This window comes from Melitaea cinxia, chromosome 10 (genome assembly GCF_905220565.1).
Source record: "Melitaea cinxia chromosome 10, ilMelCinx1.1, whole genome shotgun sequence".
In the NCBI taxonomy this organism is placed as follows: Eukaryota; Metazoa; Arthropoda; class Insecta; order Lepidoptera; family Nymphalidae; genus Melitaea; species Melitaea cinxia.
The window spans coordinates 12,920,101-12,939,161 of record NC_059403.1 but is presented as its reverse complement, the minus strand read 5'-3'; the positions used below and the strand labels follow the sequence as shown (position 1 = coordinate 12,939,161).

Below are 19,061 nucleotides of genomic sequence, written 5' to 3'. Positions count from 1 at the left end.
CCATGATCACGGGATTGCTGTAAAGTATCCGAAACATCGGGAATCAAAAGTTAATAATAAACCGCGATGAAATCCGAAAAAAGTGTTTCATTAAATCTGCTTTTTAGTTAATTTTAAAGTAACTTTAAACATATTTGTGGAAATATTTGGTATAAACAGTATTTTACATATAGTAACAAGTTTTTCAACGAAGATATTTACGAACGATATTCAACGAAGACATTTGTAGCTCTAAAGTTCAGAAAAACGATCAACAATGTGGGTTTTATAACCCCATATAAAATTAATAATTAGTCTTTGTAACACACACACACATACACAGTCTTTGAACACTTACCCGTAGTTAGAATAGTGTAAAGAATGATATTACTTTTTTTATTTGACGCATGACAAACAACGGCACGATGAAATTGATTGAACGTATTCAATACAAAAACCAGATTTCCACAAACATGTTTATTGTCCACAAGATATTCGTCAAGAGTGTTGATTAAATTTTTACAATAAATAGTCTTAAATTTCAAATACTTGTACACCAAACCGTCTTTATGTTATTGTAATTGTATTAATTTATATCTTTCTTTACAGGTAATCTCCAAACAGTGGAACTACATAAGAGAATTTAACCTTAAAGTGTAATAATGTTGATTCTACTAATTAAGTATGAAAATACCGTACAATGTTTTGACTAAGTGACTGTGAAGTGGTCACAATGGCTTTGACAATTTGTTACCTTATAGTGATGTGGGTTTCAATTATTCCACTACACCGTGCTGATAATTTAGGTAAGAATTATATCTTTATTCGTAGTAATATTTTCTAAGATATAAAAATTTCATGTCATTGTGTTTGTGGTCGTACTCTTCCGAGACGGGTCGACCTATTATTATGCTTTTTTATGAATATTTAATACGTATTAGAGTAAGTAGTAGAGTATGTTTTCTTATCCAGTTTTTTTTCTGTTTAAAGCTTACGTTTTACATTTTGACGTATTGCGTTTGACATTTCGTAAGATAAGCACACTTTTTGTCGAGCCTTGTAGTATTATAAATGTTTCTGCAGTTTATCTGACCCTTTCCTATTATGAACTAACCTTCACCATGTATTTTGTCGCTGCTCTCTAATGTAACTTACTTTCCCCCCACATATTTTCAACTACAAAGGTACAATATAATGCTATATAAATGTTACACCATTGTGTTCCGGTGTTGTTATTGTCACAGGGTTAGGTTAGGTTGAATTGTTGTCGTATACAATTTACAGGCATGAGTGACATATCAAATTTATTTTGAAGTCAACATGAAATTGGATAGAAAAAATCGTAGCACATAATTCTGCCTCTTTCTGTTGACAAATAATCTATACATATATTAATAGGTACGTGAAGCAAAAACTTTGTAACTATTTACGAAAATTGCGCGGACGGAGGAGTATGAATATTTCGTTATTATCGTTCATATAGAAAATAAGTATATAATGCTAATTTTCTTTTAAATTATGCATAAAAATGCATTACATACACTACCATTTATTTGACACACACACGCATATATACTCTTTTGTTTAATGTTGTTCAAGTATAGTCTTTGACAATAGATTAATAAGACATATAATTTAAATTAACTATGGTCGAGTTTCGATTACTGGCGACCACTAGTAGTAATCGTTACATTTACAATTATGTTATCATATTATCAATAACATGATCTTATCATAGTACCCAATTTTAAAAGAGGCTTTACTATATTTAAATTAAAGTTATTTTTGGGTCTACATTTGTTTACAAGATATTTATCTACAGATTTGTAACCATATTGCTTTTGAAACATTCAAATATCATGTGGTATTACTAAACTAATAACTATATTTAATATTTCATTCATACTATTACTAGATTCATTAGTACGTTATAAATCATTTTTAAATGAGACTCGCTGGTAATTACGACTTGGTATGCAGTTGTTATTATATGTGTGTATGTGTACAAGAACATTTTGTTACGATTACATTGCAATTATTTACTATAATTGAACTTCTTGGCAGTTAAATTTAGAAGGAACTAGTTAAACTTGGCAGTTAAACTTAGAAGAAATTTGTAAGAAGACCTCTTGAATGACATCTGTCAAAGTCACATTCAATTTCGTTCATCAAACTTTGCGTAGCGCTAAAACACACGTGCAAACAGATAGATAAACATGAGTGATAAAAATTATTTATATAAGTAAAATAATGATTTAGTTTAACTTCCTCCCGCCAAGATTCCTATTATTCGTTTTTCCTAAATATTTATCATGTACCGACATTAGCCACTACTTAACAATTTTGTATACGTCTGTGTAAATTAATGAGTTTTAATTATTGTTAACTTTAAATAATCTGAGTAGTAAGAATTTTTATAAAACATGTTATGAATTTATTCATTACGTACTTCTTAAATCTGGAGTATGGAAATTGTTTCTTTTCATTTAAGTTATAAATGTTCAAATATAATTTCAAACAATTTATAAAGACATAATATAATAATTTAAAATAACCAACAACAAACAACATACAGAAGTGTGATTCATATGAAATTTTGTCGATACAGGCTCGACAAAACTGTTTTGGATTCGTGGCACGTACATCACTCAACGCTCTTGAAATATAAATTCTTTTGGACATTTGTCAAAATAGCTTAGAAATAAATGCAAACCAAGTAAATTATAGATGTCCTTATTTATTTGTTTCGCCTTTTGTGCTATTTAAGGTTTTTTTTGGAGTTAATCGAATACAATACTGTTATCAGTCATGTCATCATTGTCATCATGTCATCTTAAAAAGCTGACCGATGGCGGAATAACCATCCAACTGCTGGCTTTGAAATACACAGGCCGAAGACGGGCAGTAGCATCTTCGGTGCGACAAAGCCAGCCCAGCGGTCACCAACCGGCCTACCTGCCCAGCGTGATGACTATGGGCAAAGGACATGAGTTCGTGCCATTTTTGGCATGTACTTGTGGAGGTCTATGTCCATCAGTGGACTGCAATAGGCTGAAGTGAAAAATACATCGTTTTACATTCATAAAATATATTGTTTATTCTATCTTATTAACGTTGTTACATCTAAGACAAAGTATCATCGAATGTCAAAAGTTTTGTTAGGGTGACGATAAATTAACAAACGGGGGAATTGTTCAAGATTTTCGCTATTACAAAATGTATTTCGTATTTTAAGGTTGTCTAATAACAGTTGAAACATTGTAATTGACATATAACAAAACACCATGCAATAAACTTTCGTGCCGAAACTTTTTAATGTATCAGTCCTAAAAAAGGCAGTTTTAGATTTCATCAAGATAAAGTTTTACTCCGTAAAAGTAATGAGCAAGTTATTTAATTGTGTTATTTTTCATATCAAATGAATTTCCAGTCCAGTAGTGTCAGTTTTAAATAATCGACCTCATTGTCTTAAGTGTGATATTTTTTTACAACTATGTTGTCAAACAAGCGTACGGCTCACCTGATGGCAAACAATTACCGTAGCTTTATAGGCCTGTAACAACAGAAGTAAGCAACCCTCCCCAAGAGCTGTGTCCCTTCCCCAGTCGGGCTTTAATATATTCTGCTGTGCCCTAGAGAGAACAAAACACGATATTATGTAACTTGTGTAACAAACCGTATAATTGTCAGTGAATTATCACAATCACGCAGTACTGTTTTGATATCGATCGTTATTGAACACAACAGTAACAATAAAACGTCTTCATTATATAATGTTGCAAAACAAGGTATAATATAATTACGGTCACAGCCATGGATTGTGCCGCACATGACAAACATTTGTATTGGCCATACAGGTGTTTGCCGTGGTCTGGGTGTTTGTGCAGTCCTTGTGGGTCTCCTCACCGTGCCTTAGAGAGCACGTTAAGCCGTCGGCCCGATTGTTATCATGTACACCTGAAAGCGATCGTTACTCATAGTAGGAAATATATCCGCCAACCCGCATTGGAGCAGCATGGTGGATTAAGCTCTGATCCTTCTACTACATGGGGAAAGACGCCTATGCCCAGTAGTGGAATATTACAGGCTGAAGCGAGACACAACTATAATATATAATATACATATATTCATTATTAGCTTTAATATAAAATAATGTATGTTGAAAGAGTTATTTGCGTAATTTTGGTTTACTGTTAAAAAACAAATCAACGTTTGCTTGTGCCTAGTTTTGACGGAAAGCCTATATACTCTAATGAAATTTTATACCGAGGGAAGCCGACCCTCAGTTGGTTTCCCAAAATACCGTCCAGTAACATTATACTAGTATTTTTTGTTCGGAAATTTCATGATTCAGCATCCGGTTCTTCGGATATTAGTTGATCACTTCGTATTTTATTTTTGTTCTTTTATCAATATCTATATCCATGTGAACAATATAAATTGTAAGAATTTTTGTGGTTGTTGCGTTAGACTCACTAAGACCTTGCCCGATTTTAATATTTCTTTCCGTTAAGTCAGACATATAAATGATTAATTGATAGTCTGATTCATTAGCTGCTGATAAAGTTCTCTCTCGATCGATCTTTTTAACCACCTACATTGATTGTCTTTTAAATGTAATCTGAGAATTCAAAAGGTGTAATTTATTGGTTGAGCTTGCATGCTTTATGGTTGCATGACCAACGATAAAGCATGTTTTACCTCCTTCTAATTAAACCTATCAGTAACTTATGTGCGTGATAAACCTTATCAGTAACCGGGGACCAGGCTCTGGGCAAGATTAATGATGTACAAGCCCGAAACGGGACGCGAAGTGGGAGCCATAAACATCGAAGTGGATGAAATCGGGTCTTGTATTGTACTTATAAAGTTCTCTCTGGATTCAAACTGTATACTTTTTAAAATAAATTATTCTATTTTTATTTGTGAATTGTGTGTGCTAAAATTTTATTTTAAACTGTACGAGGAACAAATCATAGAACATTTTAATTACGTTAGAAAACCACTTAGATTATATAGTAGACATTAACAAAATGTTCAATCCACATACAATGTTTGAAATATGTAGTTCCATAAACAGTATTTTTAGTATTAAAAATTTTAAAAAAGGAAAACAATAGTGACTGAAATTAACAGTTGGTAGTGGTCTGTGTATCTCAAGGACACACTGATTACTAAATCGAGAAACCCGATATATTATTATTATTGTTATCTATATGTAATATTGCTTTAGTGTCAATAATAAAAGTTCGTAATAATAATAATAATATGTTTACATCGGTACTGATTTTTTCTAATTTTTTTACATTAAAATACATTTTTTTTTCAAATTTATTTTATTTTTTGACGATTCAGCAGTTTTTCATCGATGCAGAATTTACCACAACGATGAAATAAAAAAGTTTAACGTTTGCTTGGAGTTCGGATCCATAATAAAACTTTGGCAGTTGACACGGTTTTGTTCTGCTTTCGGTAACGATAAAATTATTTAAGACTTTTCTTAGAAATTCTTTTATTGTAAAATATCCAAGTCATTTGATTCCTTTTTATTATTGCTTTATATTTCACGAGTAATTAAACGTTTATATTTGGTTACGGTTTAAAAAACATACAAATTTTATTAAAGAAACAGTATGTGTGCTTAAGACCACACGGCAGAAGTGAAAACTTCTTTGGCAATTGCAATCAAGCAATAACGCAATAAGTCTCGAATTCACCCGATCAAGCCCCTCACTGTTCATCAGGGAAGAGCAGCTGTCTGTATCTTTCTCGCTCGGGTACACTGGGCGTTTTCGAGTTTACCCGATCGAGCCTTTCACCTCAGAGCGTGACGGATCAGCCTAACTTACTACCTACGATAAATGTGTGTGCGGTGCGCCAAAAGAAGTTTTCATTTCAGAAATAAATAAAGAAAATATACGACAGGATATGTTGATGTGATTTCCCAATGACTGATGAGATGATGACAAAGTTATTATTTCGTCATCGTTAAAAATTGAAGATCAAAGTGATTACATTTTTTAGACTAATATTATGAAGCTGGAAATTTTGTTTATTTTCTTGTTCAACAACTCGTTCGAATAGAAGAAATATATAGAAATATTTTTGTGTTGGATAGCCTCATTTACCGAGGAAGGTCATAGGTTATTTTTTTCCTCGAATTGACTCGTGTGAAACCGCGGGAATCACCCAGTCTTTAATAATTATATTACAGAAAAAAGGGCTTTTACGCCAGAGAAATATTTATTAACAAATAACATTTTCCAAATTTTTGATACACTTTTTTATAAACTACTGGATACATTTATTTTCTATTACATCAAAGAGGATAGCGATGAAATGTTAATAATTAAACCATCCTAAGAGTTTCTTTTAGAGAATATTTAACGAATATACAAATAAAATTTACACTTTGGTTTATAAAATTCGACTAGAAAATACGATGTGTTTTAGTTTTCGACAAAAGTAATGTTCAAGAAGAGCTAAAGATATAAAGATTGCAGCATTTTTGACGTCTCTTTTTTATTGAATCAATGAAGTGTCAATCGAAATCTATATCTGATTTTGTTTAGCGGAAGCTATGTGTTTATGTTTCTCAAAACATTTTTTTTAAATCACATGTTCTAATATTACATAATTCTATTCTTGTTCTAATGTTAACACATTTGATATATTGAAAAATATCTACTTTGGAATTGTTAGACTATAAATTTAAATGAAAACTCAGTGAAAGAAAAATGAACACTAAAGATTGAATATTTTTATTTTCTTTATTATGAATGATTTGAAGCGAAAACAATATCATCTAGTTGCCTGAAATATAATACAAATACAAAAAGTATATAAAGCAGTGCTGACAAGAAACGGAAAGTTTGGCAACGCTAATGTCTTTTGATGATTCCTTTAATATCTTTATAAAAAGTTATCCCAACAATTAATCTTAATTGGACATTTAAAACGTTTCATTACATTAGTAATTTTAAGGGCTCTTCTTTAAATTTATGTGATAATTTTAAAATTAAAGGTAATTTCGTTTCTTAGAATAGCCTGAATTTTTATCATATTTATGTAAGAACTGTTTCGAAAGAACAATATTTAAACATATAATAGCTATTAGTAAATAAAAAATAACAAATATTTGAAGCATTTTTATCAGTTCACGTAATTAAAGCCTTTGAATACTCTCCAGATTCCAGAGCTTTCATCGTACACTGTTACCGTATATTCGAAGCATCTAATAAAATTTAACAAGCGATCTTCTGTGTAGTTTATTAATTAAATATGAATACTGAAGTATTTTCTTATTTTTTAATTACAATTTAAAATGTATATGCATAAATATAGTTGAAAACATACATATCAGTAAATACCCTCTATATTTTTTGTTTATTTATCTAGTTGTAACCTACCTACCTATATGGTACTAAATCTCTTCCGCAAATTTTATTTTGACTTATGTAAAGATAAACTCTTACATAATATATAGTGTAGTATGTTTATATCTTCTCACTGTGATATATTTCTACGATATACATGAAAAATTTTCATCGTTTTTATTATTTAAGAATGGATAATTACTTATTTTAAGTTTTATGTTAACTATAAAATCACATTAGGCACACTGCCAATCTTTTCACAAAAGTTCGTTCCTAATTAAAGCCCCTGAGGGATTGAATTTTCGGAACTCCTTTCTAAGTACTTATCTGTTGTATTCAAGACTATTTTCCGTACGAAATTTTACCATTCTTATTACTATAGGCTTGGGCAGTAATAACAGTCTGTTAATTGTAAGTTTTATAAAATTATTACAAATTACTTTTGAGCATATACCAATAGATTATTATTATTTATTTCACCTGAGCCTATCGCATTCCACTGTTGGACATAGGCCTCCCTAAGTTCGCGGCAAAATGGCGTGGACTCGTGTGTTTTACCCATAGTTACCACGCTAGGCAGGCGGGTTGGTGACCGCAGGGCTGGCTTTGTCGCTACCACGCTACCACCTGTGTATTTCAAAGCCAGCAGTTTGATGGTTATCCCGCTTATATAAGTTCCAAGGTGTTAGTGGAACTGTTATCACTTAGTCGCCTCTTACGACACATACGGGAAGAAAGGAGTTGGCTATATTCTTTACTGCCGTAACCACAAAGCACATTATTACTTATTTAAACCCTGTTAAAGCGAGAATGCTTCCAATAATGACGAACTTGGTAAAAAATACCTCCGTTTAATTATAATACGTTTACACGTTTGTACGTTCGTTTTTTAATCTGTAGGCTCATTACTCGACTCCTCAATATTTCGACGATATCATATAGAAAGAAGATCTGATGTACAAAATGTTCTCAAACCGGGAACAAACTATTTTTGTAGTCAATTTTGACTATTTTAAATTTGATGGACAAAATTCTACAAAAAAAAGTTTTTTGCGTAATACTCGTATATAAAGCATAATTAGGTATGTTGGTCAACTGTAGATGTGTAAATATATATAAGTCCATCGAAATATGTCCAGAGACATGCATAATGATCGCTCTATTGTATCACACAGCAAGCGTGACACAATACGATTTTCTTTATCATTATTGTTTCACTAACAAACACGAAATCAATTAAAAACTTGGGGAATTTTAGTTCAAATTCTCCTTACACATCTACTGGGCAATTTAGCTTAAACGTATCATAATTCATCTATAAGTGACTTTACTTTTGTAATCGGTAACACTAAAACTCCATTTAAGTGTTAGTTTAGGGCAAGTTTAATTGTTAATATCCGTGAGGTGTAGGACTCATCTCGACCGTTATTCAGAAAATTGATTAAATTAATTTATCTCTAAAATTAAGTTAGTCAATATTTGATTAGGATCTTCATAACGCAAGTGTCCTAAATCAACGAATTGTATTTATTTTCCTTATTTTATAATTATAAAATGGAAAGAGTAAAAAATAGTTTAAGTACAGAAATTTTAAACTGACAATAATATTTCCTCGATTATGACTATTTATTTTACTTTTTATGATTGATCTTTCACTGTTTAAGTTTTTCGTCTTTGAAATTTATCCCTGCATTGTCAAGTTGACTTGCATAAACTCTTTTTCTTTTTAGAAAGACAGTTATGAAGCATTCCCAAGTGTATTAATTAGTTTAATATGAAAATAAGTATTTTTTTGTTGTTTGGTTTTATCGTCTAATTTGTTTTGCTATTTTTGCTTTTCTTATTTGCGCGTAACGGATGAATGGTCTTAATTGGATTTAATGATTATGTTTCATTTTTTTCTTTTATAACCTTTTCTGTGCTGTGTATTTGCTTATATTTAAAAATGTTCACATGCTATTATTTACCTTTAAATTTTTGTATCACGATTTCTATACCTACATACACCGACACAATACCATCTGCCTCTAGGTTACCTGGAAGAGATGCTTTGGAGAGAGCTTTTCAGCGATAAGTCTGCCCTTTGTACCTCATGATACTTTGTTAAATCTATTTTCCAATAAAATATTTTTGTTTTTGGTGTACAAAAAGTGTATTATTATTATAATAATTTAAATGATTCAGATATTTTGCGGTGCTTACCAATTAATAACAGTACTAATTTTGCGAAACACGAACTAATCATTGCTTCGACAATACACAGTTCTAATATGTTGTTCTCTCAGATTTTATTATGTACCTATATTACTAGTTTTGTCTATTATCACTTTTTCATTTTTTATTTATTAGTTTATAGTAAGGTTGTGTATTATATATGTATGTATCCATTTATATAATTACTAGCTGTGCCCGCGGCTTCACCCGCGTTGAAATCAGTTTGTCACAAAGTTTTTCCGGCAAACTTCCAGTGAAACTCTCATCAAAATCGGCTTTGCCGTTCCGTAAACCTTCCTCTTGAAGTCCTCTCTCCATTGGTGAAACCACATGAAAATCCGTTTAGTAGATTTTGAGGGAATCCATCACATACGCTTTTGGGAACTTTGTTTTATAATACACTAACTGTTGCCCGCGACTACGTCCGCGTGGTTATGAATATATGCATTACTATTAAGATGCTTAACGCAAATTATTTTTTATTTCAGTCACTTGAAATGCTTATCACTCTGAGTAACTTTTTCAAAGGCACAATTTAGTATAATTTAATAGTTATTTTTGTAAAACCTCTTTACACCACATTTTTAGTTTTATTTTCAGGCTGTAGTATGAATAACCTATCAGGCGAACTTATTGCTGCTGTATATGTTTCATACAAACTATCAACCCCAATTAAACCCCCTTAGCGAAGGAATATCGCAAAATCCGTTCTTAGCGGACGTCTACTAACTATAATCTACCTCCCTGCCAAATTTCATCTTTGTCCATCTTGGATGGATGGACCATCCAGCGGTTTTTGAGTTCTCGTGATGTCAGTCAGTGACCTTTCTCTTTTATATATATAGATTACGATGTCTTATTTGGGCACTTCCTCGCCATCTATAGAGCATACATTTTAAATTTCAAGTCTCTTACCTTAATAACATAGGATTTTCATACAAAGTTCCAACCCCCGTTTTATCCCCTATGGGTCGAGTTTCGTAAAATTCGTTCTCAGCGGATGTTAACGCCCTATAAGGAACCTATCTGAAAAATTTCAAGTTTGTAGCTGTTATAGTTTCGGAGATTTTATGATCAGTGGGTCAACCTACGATCCCCCGTTTTAACCCCAAAAGGGAGTTGATTTCTAAAGATACGTTATTTGGACACTTCTTCACTATCTATAGAGCACACATTTTAAATTTCAAGTCTCTTACTTCAAAAACATAGGACTTTCATACAAACTTCCAACCCCCGTTTTTCCCTCTTAGGGGTCGAGTTTCGTGAAATCCGTTCTTAGCAAATGCCTACGTCTTATAAGGAGCCTACCTGCCAAACTTCAAGTTTGTAGGTATTATAGTTTCTGAGATTTCGTGATTGACCTTTCGCTTTTATATATGTATAGATGTGTTTATTGTAAGTATTAGTATGCATATATTTTGCATGAAAGTTTATTATATAACTGCACAACCTACCCTGGACCACCTGCCCTTTAATTGGGATGCCTGAAAGAAATTCTTAAATAGCCATGAGTTCGCTCATTGTACTTTATAGTCCGTAACTGTCTTGAAATATGTTAAATATGTGTAAAATGAAGTCGTAGTGTACAATAAAATATAAAAAAATATAAAAAATATTAGATAAATATTATTAATTAATATTAATTAACATTCTTAAAATAACAGATTTTGAAACCCTCAAAGAGAAACAAAGACCGATCCCCCTTATTACCGATGACCTTTAGCGCGAAATTACGGACACGGATTGGATGTTGGAATGTCAGGACCATGACTCAACCTGAAAGGCTTCCGCAGGTAGCCAAAATCATGCGGGACTACAGCATTCATATCCTAGGATTAAGCGAAACGAGATGGAACGGATTTGGTGAAATAACATCTGATTTTGACTCGACCCTTCTGTACAGTGGAAAAGAGGATGAGAACGCAACTCGGGAGTACGGCGTGGGGCTGCTCCTAAGCAGTAGCGCGAAGAACAGCCTTCTGTCCTGGAATCCGATATCGGAACGAATCATCACAGCTCGGTTTTCATCTAGAGTCAGAAAAATCACTGTGATCCAATGTTACGCCCCTACTAACTCGGCATCGCCAGATGAAAAGGAGAGTTTTTATGAGCAGTTGGAGTCGACCTTGAAGAGCACAAAGAAGCAGGATATAGTAATCCTAATGGGAGACCTGAATGCCAAGATGGGCTCAGACACTGAAGATCGAGAGCATTACATGGGACGCGAAGGGGCCGCTGGAGTAATAAACGAAAACGGAGAACTCTTCGGCAACCTGTGCTCTGCGCACGATCTGGTGATCGAAGGAACCCTGTTCAAGCACAAGGAGTGCCACAAAATCACCTGGATTTCTCCTGATAGTGTGACCCGAAACTAGATCGATCATATTTCGATAAGCAGAGCATGGAGAACATCGCTACTCGATGTTAGCGATAGCGATCACCATCTTGTTGTTGTTGATGTACGTCTCAGGATGGCAGCAGCTCGACGTAAGGTTGAGAAGGCATCCGAAAAGTTCAATTTGCAGATCCCGAGGAGCGAAGAGGGAAGAAAGGAGTTTAATATCTGCCTTCGCAACCAATTTGAAACTGGACGAAGCTTGGGAGCGTATGCGTACTGCCTTCACTAAAGCCGGCGAAAAAGCCCTGGGCTATAAACACTCCAAACAAGAACCTTGGATATCCCAGGAGCTGTGGTCTGCAATAGAGAAAAGGCAAAGTATAAAGCTAGACCTGCTGGCCGCTACTAACCTTACCACCAAAAAGACCCTCGATGAAGAGTACGCAGCCATACGTCTCCAAATTCGTAAATTGGCTAGACGTGACATACGACGCGCCGCTGACGAGCTAGCCGACCGGGCCAACGCAGCAGCCAAGGTATCAAACATGAGGGAGTTGTACGACGTCACTAAGCGTTTGTGCAACAAGTCACGTCCCTCCAAAAAGCCGCTGAAGGACGCCATGGGAGCAACTTAAACGATGGACCGAGCACTTCTCCAACCTATTAACCCAATGCCAAACTCAACCGACAACTGTTCTGAACAGCCCAGGACCACTCCTGAATCTGCCAACGACTCCACCTACATACGCAGAAGTAGTCGCTGCCATCATACAGCTCAAGGCAGGAAAGGCACCAGGAGTGGACAACATTAACGTGGAGCTCTTTAAGGCGGACCTGGCTAGGTCAGGCGAAATACTCTGTCCCCTCTTGCAACGCGTTTGAGAGACGGAGCGTGTCCCCTGTGAATGGAAGCAAGGTTTGCTCGTGAAGGTACCGAAAAAAGGTGACTTGTCAGTCAGCGATAACTGGAGAGGCATAACGCTCTTACCAACTGCTACTAAAGTACTGGCAAAAGTACTTCTCAACCGTATGACCCCAGAGATTGTAAAAACACTTCGGGAGGAGTAGGCCGGGTTCCGTTCTGGGCGTTCATGCACTGACCACACGAACACCTTGCGCGTACTCATCGAATCGTGCGTGGAGTGGCGAGCCGAACTTTTCCTGGCTTTCGTCGACTTCGAAAAAGCCTTCGACTCCGTGAAGTGGAGCGCACTGTGGTCCAGCCTCAGGCGAAGAGGAATACGGAGCAAGTATATAGGTATAATCCAGTCCCTATATAATGGCAGTACTTGCAGAGTAGTGCACGACCAAGCCCTAGGGGAACCAATTTCGATGACTGCAGGAGTCAAACAGGGCTGCCTCCTGTCACCGCTGCTCTTCGTCATTCTGTTCGACGACGTCATGCGGAAGGTAACCGAGACACCTAGAGGCATCGCATGGAGCGATGCCTCTAGGAGCGATACGAACGATGGCTCGCACCTGGAGGGCCTCGAATACGCAGACGACATAGTGTTGATCTCGTCTTCACTGCCCAATCTACAAATAAAGCTGAACTCATTACGAGAGGTAGCTCAAGATAAGGGGCTACGAATCAATACTAGGAAGACCGTCGAAATGCGAATTCAGTCATGCGACAATCGCTCCATCACACTCAACAGTACACCACTGGAAACTGTCACGAAATTTGTATATCTCGGCAGCACCGTGACCAACAGCGGAGGCTCTGATGAAGACGTCGACACGCGAATCAAAAAAGCGAAAGCCACTTTTGCCCAATTAAAACCGGTCTGGGATTCGAACGTGCTCACCTGGCGGATCAAGATTTCCCTTTTCGATTTCTTAGTGAAGTCTGTCTTGCTCTTCGGCTGCGAGACATGGAAAAAGACAAAGGGTCTGACGTATAAGCTACAAGTGTTCGTCAACAAATGCCTTAGGTTCATCCTGCGCAGATTCTGGCCGAACACTATCAGCAACGAGGATCTTTGGAATCGATGCCACCAAATCCCGATCAAGCAAGAAATTGCTCAGCGGAAGTGGAAGTGGATAGGACACACCCTCCGAAGACCAGAGGACAGCGCCGCCAGGGTCGCTTTCACGTGGAGGCCGCGCGGGAGCAGGAGACGGGGCCGGCCGGCGCACACGTGGCAGCGGACTATCGACGCCGAGCTGTGAGCGGCCGGGCTTAGTTGGAGGGACATGGAGCGAGAGGCACAGGACAGGAGCGGATGGAGACGTCTCACGAGGGCCCTTTGTACCACTGGGGTACCTTAGGACAGCAACAACAACAACAACAACAACAACATTATTAATTATTACTCGTGATTGAGTGAATGGAATTTATTAGTACTAAATAAATACCTAAAACAATAGATACGCCTAGAAGACACATAAATCGACCGCATCAGAATGCTTAGTTCTGTCGACCCGATTTCTTTTCATCCACTCGAATGTTTCTTAAAGCACTTCCGGGTACTAAAGCGATCTGTTCCGACTGTTTCTGAATCTTGTACGTGACAAGAACTTGATATAATCCTCTACGAATAAATGCCCACTCGACTAAATAATGGCCTGAATTTATCCAACCAGCCACGTATCCTCCGGGCAGTTAGATGACGCCGATAAGTGTGCTTACCATTATTTAGATTCGAATTTCTGGTCCCTTTCAGATGAAATCTGGCTCTTTGTATATTATTTAAAGGCAAAGTTGTACGATATTCAGCTTTTTTGTTTATTTTCAAGTTTACGTTGACTTTAAATTAGTTAACGCTAAGTGATTTTTGTCTGACCAAAACCAACGAATCCGTATTTAGAAATACACAGTTCATATATTATTTTCAAAAGAGTGACTGCGGAGTTTCTTGCCGATTCTTCTCTGCAAAATCTACATTCCGAATCGGTGGTAACTTTACTTTTACAAAAATAATAATCAATTTAAAGTTTTGATTTTGTAAAATGACTGATGGATGTTTTTGTTTTTGATTTTGATTTTGACTATAGTCAATATTTTTACATTTTATGACGTCATAATTCTAAAAAAAAGTACAAAATGTCTTTTGTAAGTTTGTTGATTCATCATAAAAAAATACTGTTTAGTAAGGGAATTTAGGAGTAGTGAGAGATACTAACAGAAACTTTAGATTGTAGTTTACAACCCGGAATCAATTTAGGCTCATTAATAATTTATAGATAAGAACTTACACGATATAACCGTGACTACTGTAATTTACGTCCGTTGACTAAGTTTCACATTGACTGAAGTTTCGAAGCTTACTGATAGAGAACTTCAATTATTATAATATTTTGTCTTCTGTAGACGTACACTAGTGCGGAAGGAACTTTCCTTAACTTTGTTTACACAAACTTGTCACAAAGCTGCGTGTCAGATTTTTTTTAGTTCAAAAGAAACCGACATGTTGTTTCACATGCATATAAATAAAATGAATTGTCACTCTATTCAACTAATTTCTTAAGTTCTTATGAATTTTTAGCTATTTTTATTTTTAATTTATTTAGGTTATACTTGAAATTGCTAAGTAATTTACTTCATCATTACATCATCATCATTACAGCCTATACAGTCCACTGCTGGACATAGGCCTCCACAAGTTCACGCCAAAAATAACGTGAATCATGTGTTTTGCCCATAGTCACCACGCTGGGCAGGCGGGTTGGTGACTGCAGTACGGGCTTTGTCGCACCGAAGACGCTGCTGCCCGTCTTCGGCCTGTGTATTTCAAAGCCAGCAGTTGGATGGTTATCCCGCCATCGGTCGGCTTCTTAAGTTCCAAGGTGGTTGTGGAACCTTGTTATCCCTTAGTCGCCTCTTACGACACCCACGGGAAGAGAGAGGGTGGCTAAATTCTTTAGTGCTGTAGCCACACAGCACAATTTACTTCAGTCAGATTTAAACGCAACTTAATTGTATGAGTCTGCCAGTCTGGTAATGTATTGTTGTACACTATTTATAAGAAACATGTCTTTACATTATGTGTGCCATTTTTAAGATAAAGTATGTATGAGCGACAGTTTAAAATCAGCCGTGAAATCAGTCTTCTATGCTGTTCCAGGTTTCCTAGGTGTTACAATATATATACATATGCAACTTGCACAATAATACAGAAAATAAATACTTATAGTTCTTTTTTTTAAATATTATCCTTCTATCAGAAAAAGAAACATTTGCCTAGGCGTTAATAATGTACAACTAAATACACTTTATGTATTTTATTACCTCTCCATTAAGAAAACACGTAAAAATAACCTAAAGTCAAAATATGTACAAATAATGGGCATTATTAGACTGCATTTAACTTTTTTTAAGAATTACATACTGATGGACAAAAATTAAAAAAAAAAAAATGGCTTTACTGTAAATTATAGAGTCAAAATTTTGAAACATATTTTCTGTTTATAAAATTATATTTGTTATGTTTTTTCTTTATTCATAAAATAATGGTTGCAGTACATAAAAAATGGATTGTTTTTAATTTATCAAACATGTTACATATTCACTATACATGTAATTTCACGTACTAATTAATATAAAGAGTCTTTCCTAATTCATTTTATTACTAGTATAACTGTGAGGTTACCATAAAATAAAAATAATAACCAAACAAGAACAAGCATGAAAAAATGGAAAAATATATTATGAATAAGTATCAAAATAAACGTTACATATATTTGAATACTGGATTAAAGGCGATCCTTGATAAATAATGTGGAAAGAAATGAAATTTAACGCTTCGAATACAATATTGTCCGCAAGCTAAGTCTCGGCAATGTTGACTAAAATGTGTATTTATTCCATTTATTCACACGTGACGTAAATCTGACTTTCGAAGAAGAAAAAAAAGCGTGAAAAGAAAAAAAAATAACCGAGTTGGCAGTTGACAAAGCAACTATTTCCACTTTATCAATTTTTTTTTTCCATCACGACCCCTTTCAGAATGTCACACGCAGATGTAGAAACTGTGTGATATGTTACCTTTAATAAATATGTGACAGCACACATTTGTGTATTCTAATAGCCTAAAATCGGATTTATGTAATATTTATTTCAACTTCATTTTTGAGTGACAGGATAAGTTTGATTTCGTTTTCTTCAATTTTCGGTTTCGGTGTATACCTACAATAACAATGTTGATAACAAGTTTAACGTGATTCGGGTAGAATACTTTATAAATATTTTGAAATGATGTATTCATATCAGTTCGAATTAAAGCCATTTCCACTTTATAAAAGCAACTCACTCGTTTATACAATTTTATAATCATTCTATAAAGTAATTTTAAATTGCATGATTACTTCCTATCTTTTTTTTCTCTCTCTCGTCTTCTACCTGCATCGTCGTCCGACTGTTACTTATTGTAAGTTAAAATAGCCGATTCATCTATTTAACGTAGTGTTATACATTGCATTTATAATTTACTCCTGATAAAATGATCTTTGCGAGAAATCGCCTCTTCCGTACAATTCCTCGAAATGAGGTAAAAGGATATATCCTTTTACCTCATTTCGAGGAATAGATAGAAACATATTTGTATAATATAATATTACTCTATTCATTTTTTTGTCATATCCTGGAATGGTAAAAGTTTTTTTCGATTATTATAATTTTTTCACTACATTTACCCATCATTACAGCCTATACAGTCCACTGCTGGACATAGGCCTCCACAAGTTCACGCCAAAAATAACGTGAACTCATGTGTTTTGCCCATAGTCACCACGCTGGGCAGGCGGGTTGGTGACCGGTGGTGGGTTGGATTTACCCAGTGTGTTTATAATTTTCAAATACACTGTTACGAACGTTTTCGGTATAAACATTTCAAATTTCTTTACAATTTATTTTGTCGCCCCTTCCCTCTCTTGAAAAAATCTGCTGAATTTCAGGATAAAATATATCCAGTGACTTAGCTCGTCTTATGGTTGCTACAGATATTGATTTAAATCATACCAAATTTCATTTGAAACCAAAAAAATACAAAAATACAAATGTATTTCATTCATCTACTGTAGTTTCTGCGTGATGTGCGACTAAGTAGAACAGACGAAAAATATAAAACAACAGATAAACAATAAACAAATGTTACAAACCTGAGATGGATACAAAGACGAAAATTAAAAAAAAAAAGTCATGCTTTCGATACCTATTATAGAATATATATATATATATATATATATATATATATATATATATAAAAGACAAAGATTAAAATTTTATTCAAATGTTCTACTGATGTATCGAATAGTAGAATAAAAAAATGTACTAGTTAATTTACACAATTATTATATACGCAAAGCAGAATATAATTACATAAGTGTAACTGCAGGAAAAGAATACTTTAAAATGTAAGTTTCCATTAAATTTAATTGAAGTTCTTAAATTAACAAAGTAAGTGATTTCATTCCGTGAAAAACTTGACTTAACTGAAAACTACTGTACAATTGAACTGAGGTTTATCTGCACCTTTTAAGTTTGTAGTGGAAGTTTTGAGAGTGACTGAAGTTTGTACTAACTTTCGGTTTACAAACAATGAAACGTTAGCTCTCAAATGGTTCTTTGTTAGCTCTGCAAACACGTGAAGTCATTCTTAACGAATTGTTTATATATGTTGAGCGAGATTGAGTCTTAGTCACATGTCTAATTTTCTCGTTATTCAATGTCATATATGATATCACGGACAGCTTTAATATTTACATTTAGGTAGGAGAGGAGATTAGGTAATAGGGGAGCCTTAGCGGATATTTTGGGAGTGACTCGAGCACGTCAGAATAGCGTAAGGAGACCGTGCACTTTGTGAAGTATTACAACCACGCTTGAGTCATGTATCTAGTGTCGAACATCTAGGACAGATAAGTGAAAAAATTGATTACTAGAAAAACAAACGTACGGCACATTCGCTTAAAGCAAAGTTTTCATAGTAAAAATTGTAGTTTTTACTTAGGTTATTTTTGTCAGAAATTATCCCAAGGGGGCGTAACTATTTCGTCGAAGCCGTATATTCGAAAAAATAACTACGAATATTCATATTCAATAAAGCAATGTGACGCAGTGAGTGTGTTCGTGCGTGCGTGAAGCTTTGGTTTTTTTTTGTGTTTGTGGGTGCTCGTGCGAGTGTGTATATCAAAGGTTCTGCAGACCTTTTAAC

The 19,061-nt window shown here is 34.8% G+C and overlaps 1 protein-coding gene across 1 annotated transcript in view; it reads left to right on the top strand.

The window, feature by feature from the left end:
- Positions 1 to 698: 698 nt before the first annotated feature.
- Positions 699 to 19,061, top strand: part of LOC123657285 — a 62,631-nt gene continuing 44,268 nt past the window's right edge. Inside the window, exon 1 of the mRNA XM_045592864.1 lies at positions 699 to 785. Coding sequence (XP_045448820.1) covers positions 713 to 785 — 73 coding nt within the window. The 5' untranslated portion in view covers positions 699 to 712. The remainder of the gene's footprint in view (positions 786 to 19,061) is intronic.